At 33.8% G+C, this 8,225-nt stretch overlaps 1 protein-coding gene across 1 annotated transcript; it reads right to left on the reverse strand.

The window, feature by feature from the left end:
• Window positions 1-1,323: 1,323 nt before the first annotated feature.
• On the reverse strand, window positions 1,324-2,274 carry OR8K73 (olfactory receptor family 8 subfamily K member 73). The gene has a single exon (XM_070230409.1). It carries the CDS (start codon window positions 2,272-2,274, stop codon window positions 1,324-1,326), a length of 951 nt encoding a protein of 316 aa, XP_070086510.1.
• Between the last annotated feature and the right edge of the window lie 5,951 nt (window positions 2,275-8,225).

An 8,225-nucleotide genomic window follows, 5' to 3' on the forward strand; every position in this document is an offset into this window, starting at 1 on the left:
CCTCAATTAATTTTCGCAGATGGTGCAAATAAATGACTAAGGTTTATGCTTTACACAGGAATCCTAATCGAAATAGGTTGGTCTTCTGAGACATCCTCCTCTCCTCACCTCATTGTGTGGAGTTTTGTTTCAAATCAAGTGAAATTATAAATCCGAATCTATTTTTGAACTTTACTTTTATTTATTTTATTGACGTATCTATGCATACATGCTCTGATGATGCAATTTTTTGAATAATTGAGCTTTATTAAAGGAATTAATATATGTTATTGGAAGTCCGCTGTATTCTTTCCTCTTCAAAGATATTTCCCTGCCTATTCTTGATCCTTTGAATTTTCACATGAATTTTTATATCAACTTGAATATTAAAAAAATATTATTAGAATTTTGATTATTGCCACATAAATCTATAGCAAAATTAGGAAGAACTTACCTCATTGCAATATTTATGTCTTCAACCAATGGACATAGTATATTGCTACATTTATGTCTTTCCTTGATTATTCAGTAGTGTTTTTATAGTTTCTAGCATTGAAGAAACACAAATTATTCATTAGATTTTTCCCAAAGTATTTTACAGATGTTTTTCGGTGTAATTAATGTTTTAAATTTTCATTTTTACTCATTTTTTGTAATATATGTCAAAATAATTGATCTCTTATATGCTGACGTGATGTCCACTGACCTTGTAAAACTTTAGTTTGAAGATTCTTTTGGATTTTTAATGTACACAATATGACACTTGAAAATAATTACACTTTTATTTCTACTTCCCCAAGCATATACATGTTCACATCATAATTTAACAGAAGTCTGAGATTCCACCCACCACAAAGGAGATAGAGTTAAAACATCACTAAGTCAGATATTTTGTTGTATTCTTTATTGCTGTACATTTATGCCCAGCATGTAGAACAGTAAATGACATCTCCTGTTTGTCTGTATGCCAGGATTATGGGCACTGATATTTAAATGACATGTGAGACACAAAGAAAATATTTTATTAAAGGACACAAGAATGCCTTTTTAAAAAAATTATCAAATGGGTGATCCATTAAGAAAGACTTCCTTCCATTGTACCATAAGCACTTGGCAATGTGAGAATAGTCATCCAGATTTCAGGCTCTTGCACTGAAACTTGAGGACAAAAATCAAAGTTGATACCAGAAAGATGATCACTACTTTAACAGCTATAAATTGAAAATAAGAAAAGCATTTATAGTTTCCCATGCTTTTTACACAATATTGCTTTCTAAATGCTTTTATATATAATAAATAGATATCTATAATCTAATTTATTGTATATACATTCTCTATTGAACTTTACATATGGAGTTTGCACAGATTTTTCCATATCCTATGCAGGGCACCTTTTACCTCTTTGTTCCTCAAGCTGTAGATCATGGGGTTCAGTGCGGGTATTACTAAGGTGTAAAATACAGAAGCCATTTTATCAGTATCAAAGGAATGACTAGACTTGGGCTGCATGTACATAAAGAACAGAGTTTCGTATAATATAATTACCACTGTCAGGTGAGATCCACAGGTGGAGAAGGCCTTGTGCCTGCCCTCAGCCGAGTTCATTTTAAGGATGGCCATGAAGATCAGTATGTAGGACACAAGGACTATTAGAAGAGATGAAACTAAATTAAATGATGAAAAGATCATTATCATCAACTCAATTTCACGTGTGCTTGAACACAGCAACGTCAACAAGGGAAGACTGTCACAGTAGAAATGACTAATGACATTATAGCCACAGAAAGATGAAATAAAAATCTTTATAGTAGTCATCAGAGAGAGAAATGCACTGTAGAGATAGGGAACTACTACCAACACCCAACATACCTTTTGTGACATGACAACTGTGTAGAGCAGGGGGTTACAGACGGCCATGTAGCAGTCATAGGCCATTGCCGATAGAACGAAAAGTTCACTAATGATGAACAAGATGAAGAAAGTTAGCTGTGTAGCACACCAATTATAGGAGATTTTATTTTGATTAGCTATAAAATTTACCAACATTTTGGGTCCCACAGCTGTTGAATAACCAAGATCGATGAAAGCCAGGTGTCTGAGAAAGAAGTAGATGGGTGTTTGTAGCCTGAGGTCCATCTTGGTGAGGATGACCATGCCCAAGTTGCCCACCACTGAGATCATGTGGATGATGAGGAAGAGCCCAAATAATGGAGCCTGCAGCTCAGGACGATCTGTGATTCCCATGAGAATGAATTCTTTTAACACTGTTATATTTTGTTTGTCCATCCAGGCCATTATGAAAAATAACTGAGGGAAGAACCATAAGAAGAGTCCTTGGATTTCAGGAGATAACATCTGTTAAGCTTTTAGTATACAAAGCCATTATATGTAAGATAAATCCATATTTTTTTAGATGCAATGATTTTTTAAAAACCCATTCCCATCATTAAATCTAGATCCAATTTAAAAACCATTACAATATAAGATATATGGTAGTCATTTGATTTTTTGTGTCACATACTGTTTATCATTACAAGGTGCATATAGTCCCTTTATGGTTCTGTCAACAATACATTGTTAGAAAATTTTGGCCTAGAGTACGACTCCTGATATTATTTTCAAAAATGCTTTTCATTTAGAATACACAGAATTAGGTTAAAAATATCGAGTTTTAGAAAAATTATAATACAAATAAATTGTCCTCTGCTTCTTGCACCCACAACTTCGGTCCCAATCTCCAATGAAAACCATAATTAACTCATTTAATAAACTTTGATTTACTTCTCTTCATTGTAACTCTGCAAATCTAAGTGGTATTCTCATTCCACTATCAATTTGATTTCTTAAAATCGTATTCTTATTCCATTGTGCTTTTATGAGTTTTAAACATTGTTTGACGATTTTTATGATAGAAAATAACTTAACTGTCTTGCAAGTGTCCTCCACGTGCCCACTCTAAATCACATAAATACAGTGTATCTGAATCTTCAGTACTTGTGTGCTGACTTATGAGGTTTCTGATTTTTGCTATATACATATCAAGTAAGGCCTGCATCTATAATTTATTCAATCTGAGAAAGAAAAATTAGCAAGTATTCCCACATTTGCTTTAATCTTAGCACAGACATCTCTGAAATGATAAGTTTGATGCTTTAGTTTATTTTTCTAACTCATTTAAAGACAAGGAAAAAGATTAAAACATATTTCTTCATGTACCACTTAAAACCATCTGGTAAACTACTATGAGTATACTTATCCAACAAGGAGAAACATCACTCTAAAGTAGAAAATGCTGTCTCAAATGCCTCAGGGGCTGGCAAACATTGTCATTGAATGAAGGATGAGGATGAAAGATAAAGAAAGAGATGGAGAACAAGGAGGATATATTGTGTGATTCATTTGAAATTCACTCAAAATTTACCTGTTTAGATCTACATGGACAACACAAATAATTATTTGATCCTCATAAAGCCTATTGGATATGACACTGATAGAAATGCAGTATATGCACTATATTTTAATTTGAATACTATTCTTATACCTTTATTTCATCTTGCATCAAGAATACACCAAATGTCTTGAGTCAACATATTTTACATTTTAATTTAAAGATTACATTTTCTATACCTCTACTTTCCCAACTCCTTTCCCCTTCAGTCTGTTTTAAAGGCACTTACTTCCAAACTTTCATGGAAAATCTCATCCATATTTATTACAAAGTCTTCTAGAGTATTAAAAATGAGGACCACAATGCAACTAATCCTAGGAGGCCAGCAAAATCCTCATTGAAAAGAGATATAATAAATAAACAATGCATTCAGACATATAATTTCACTTATATAGACATAAAAATCCTAACCAATATTACCATATCATTAACATCAATTTTTAAAATGTATAATAATACAGTACATTATGTTCAAGCTGGGTTGATCCCATATTTTACTGAATGGTTTAACATTGAAAAATCTGGAAATATAATTTACCATATTATCAGACTGACTTAGGTAAAAATATATGAGCATTTGAATAGGTGAAGAATACCATTTAGATAAGACAAAAACAATAAAAAATTAGGAACAAATGGGAAATTCTATAAACTGATAAAAAATCTTATAAAAAGTAGACCAAACCAACTCTTAAAAGGAGAATATGTAAAACTTTATTAAGAAACATTATAGAAGACCTAAATAAACTGGTAGAAATTCTATGTTCCTGGACTGCACAACTTGGTGTTATAAAAATGTCAATTATGCTCAAATTAATCTATTTACTCAATTCTTTTCCCATAAAGGGGCTTTTGTAGAATTTGACACTAATTTAAAATGTATTTATGAAATGCAAATTATAAAGAATAAGCAAGACATTTTTTAAAGACCTGAGGTACCAGGTATTAAAACTTATAAAGCTAGAAGTATTGAGACAATGTGGCATTGGTACAAGGATGCGCAAATACATCTGTGAAACAAAACAGAGAACTCAGAAAGGGCCATGCTTATATAGAACTTTGATGTATGACAGAGGTGGCATGTTAGGACAGTGAGGCAAAAATGGTCTATTCAATAAATAGAGCCCTCCATAAGGGAACACTAACTCTGCAATTATGTGGCATCAGTAAAAGTCATAAAATCGATATAAATCTTTTCTAATTACAAATTTGGAATCTGAAAAAAATGTGCTACTTGGCCAATGCTACTTAGCAAATACCAAAATTTTGTAACTTAAGATGTGCAGTGTTATACTAACCAGCTTGTAGGATTCAATGCCAATCCCCAAATCACTATTATGTGGCTTGTCATGATCCTCAAAGATTTTTTAAAACTGCACTTCTTCATTATAGTTATATCCCACTATGATAGATCCTCAAACATGTGAGCAAAATTCTATGAGCTGAGTAACATGATTTGTGTCATCCCTGCGCTATATAACTGGGACCTGTATGGAGGTCTGGGAAGGTCTCCTACACTCCTCTTCCCATCCTTCAAAAAATAATTCTCCCTATTCACTTGTGACATGAGCAATTCATAACATGAAAAATGACAGATCCGGAAAAAAAATTCTTTTAAATAATTAAGTATATTATGAGAGAGGAAAGAGAATATGCAAACCTTAAAAGACGAAATGCTTGAGTTGTGGCAAGTTCACCAATACTGAAAGCAGAACATATATACCAAATTAATAATTCTTCTAAGGATTGATCTTCCTTGACTCTTTAATAGTACTAGTTTAAAATTTGGTTTTGCCCCAACTATAAATATCTTAGGAGATCCTTTCAAACCTTTAGCCCCATTATCCAAATGAAAACAGATTTAACACAAAGACAGTAGGGACAAAGACATCCTAGTATTGTGGTGTTGTGGTCATATTAGCCTAAGTCAAAAAGTCTATTTTATATTATTTTGGCTTTGCCATCACCTCAGTATTGCAAATGTGACTATATCAGACATATATGATTCCCTATCCCTCGTCACTTTGGACCATGACTGACTTAGCCTACAGCCATGGTAGACTTTTTCTGGCATGGTGGCAGCTTCCCCTCTCAAGTATTTTACTTCTTTTCCTGAGGGTAAAGTGTCTTGAGAGCTTGCTCAAACCAGATGCAAGGTAGTCTGGAAGTGCCTGAGATGTCATGTGTCAAAGAACAATACGCAACAGTGAGGATCAGGAATCAATGGATAAACACTCAGGCGTTCCTGGCCTTCTTTTACATAATTCCTAGAAGAGTTCTGAAGGATACATCAAAGCTTCTTGAGCAATGGAAACTTAATTGCTTACAGCAGTTATCTATACTTTATTGTACCCTTCATTAACTTTCTCCCTTTTCAGTCTCACATTCTATGTTTCCTCATTTTTGCTTCCTGGAACCATCTACCCAATAAACATCATAAAGCCAAGTCTTTGCCTTAGGCTTGGCTCTTGGGGGAAATTTACACTCTGACGATCCCAGTCTCTTGTACGGTATTAGTAAAATGAGGCCACACACATCTATAGTGCAAATGACACACTATGGATGCATGACAATAAGAGATAATGATAATACTGTAGTGGTGGATAAATGGAAGCACTAACAGAAACTATTAGTATTTGACCATCAGTATCTTTGCTTAGACAACATTCTTGGTGTATCTTTTAAAAAATGCTTCCTCCTCTTCAGAATGTTTATTGCCTAGAATCTCAGTATAAGTATAAAAACAATAACAAATAGAAAGAAAGTCCCTTACTATCCACAGAGAATATAGTAATAGTGGTAAAAACATATCATTATCGAGCAAATATAGTTATGAAAAGAGATTATTAATATGCATGGTAAAATGCACTAATTCTGGCATTGGTGACTCTACTTATATTTATAATTTAAACTGAAGACAGGCATCAAAAATAGTCACCTAGTAATCATGATAACGAGTGCCAACTACTCACCTAAAATGAGGACTGAGTTCTGGTTCCCTCATGTGATTAACAATCTAACTGCAGCCGGGAGAATATATCAGTGTCTTCCCTCTTTGAGACACTCCCCTGGAGCCTTGGATGCAATTTCTTGTTTATTCTCAAAGCACTTGAGAGCAGGAAATGATGCCTCTGGTGTTTGTTAATTATCTAGTGTACCTCTGATTTTCCTATTGAGGAGATATTATTTTATGGACTATTCACCTGCTTTCCTTTGTTATTATTTTTATTGCATCCACTCAAATACCTGGATGTAAGTATATTTGTTGGATACGTGTTTTAATCACCCAGAAATTACTTCAACATTCTCCGTTTTCTGCAATGTCTTTTTCCCGAGCCTTATGTCTAAGTATAAAGACAAAACACTTTAAAAGTGTTTATAGTGTTTTAAAAAATTCAAAAGGAATAAAAATTATGAATATGTGCATAGCTCTTATTTTTAATTCTTTTTGTGACTTAAAGGACTAACTTGAGTTAATGATATCCTAATTCCATATCCCATAATCATCATCAGTCCTCATTCCCCATCCTTGCTTCAATTTCCCTCCCCCACCGGGTACCTCCTCCAAAAGGTTGATATATGCCCTTAAAAAGGAATACAGCCTTATAAAGTAAATATAATGTGTGTTTTAACGTGTACACATATGTTATTACATAACTCATTTTGATACCTAAAGGTTCTCACTCAATTATACGTTTTTAAACTATATTCATTTTACTACATAAACATGAATATTTTGCTGACTTTCGTTATTATAATCTGGATCTACTTCCATTTATTATTTGTTTGTTGCCATAGTAATAGGCATTTATTTAGTTACCAACTCTTCACTTCTACATGTATCACCACAATTAACAACATTTTGTGTGGTCCTCATTGATCTGTGAATGAACATCTGCCTGAAGGATCTCCTAGAGTGAGTCCCTGATACGGGAAAAATAAGCACATTTAATTTATTTAAATAGGTATGGATACATTTCAATATTTATTTTATCTATATGCATTCCACCATCAGAACACAAGGATTTCATACTCTGGACACCCATCTTTTAAATATGTACTGCTTATACATATAGTAAGGTATTGTAATAAATAATTGAATCAGATTTAACTTTATAGAAGTAAAATTGTTTCTCTTGTCTCTTTTTTTTTTTTTTTTGAGGAAGATTAGCCCTGAGCTAACTACTGCCGGTCCTCCTCTTTTTGCTGAGGAAGACTGGCCCTGAGCTAACATCCATGCCCATCTTCCTCTACTGTATATGTGGGACACCTACCACAGCATGATCTGCCAAGCATTGTCATGTCCGCACCTGGGATCCGAACCAGCGAACCCCAGGCCACCTAGAAGCAGAACGTGTGAACTTAACTGCTGCGCCACAGGGCCAGCCCCTGTTTCTTTTGTCTTAATACATCATTTGTTAAAATAATCCAAAAACTGGTCTGGATTTGAAATAAAAAGATATACTAAGCACAGTTCATGTCAATCAAAAATTTCAGAGATTATAACAGAGACCGATAAAAACATGATTTTAACATAGTTTTAATATTTGAATGTCTATAATAGTGATAAGATGGACAATTTTGGATAACACTGATGAAGCAGTTATTAAAGTGACACAAAAATGTGGCACATTCTCTAGCAGAGGTTGCCTGTCTGATCTCCATATCTTGTTGCTCTTCTTCCTGTGCACATGGCTAGACTATTCCTCATCCTCCTTGCAGTAGGTGTGGTATCACAGCCTCTTCCTCTGTAAGCCATTCTCTCACCTCTGTGTGTTTGTCCTGAATGGTGTTTCAC

This window comes from Equus caballus, chromosome 12 (genome assembly GCF_041296265.1).
Source record: "Equus caballus isolate H_3958 breed thoroughbred chromosome 12, TB-T2T, whole genome shotgun sequence".
In the NCBI taxonomy this organism is placed as follows: Eukaryota; Metazoa; Chordata; class Mammalia; order Perissodactyla; family Equidae; genus Equus; species Equus caballus.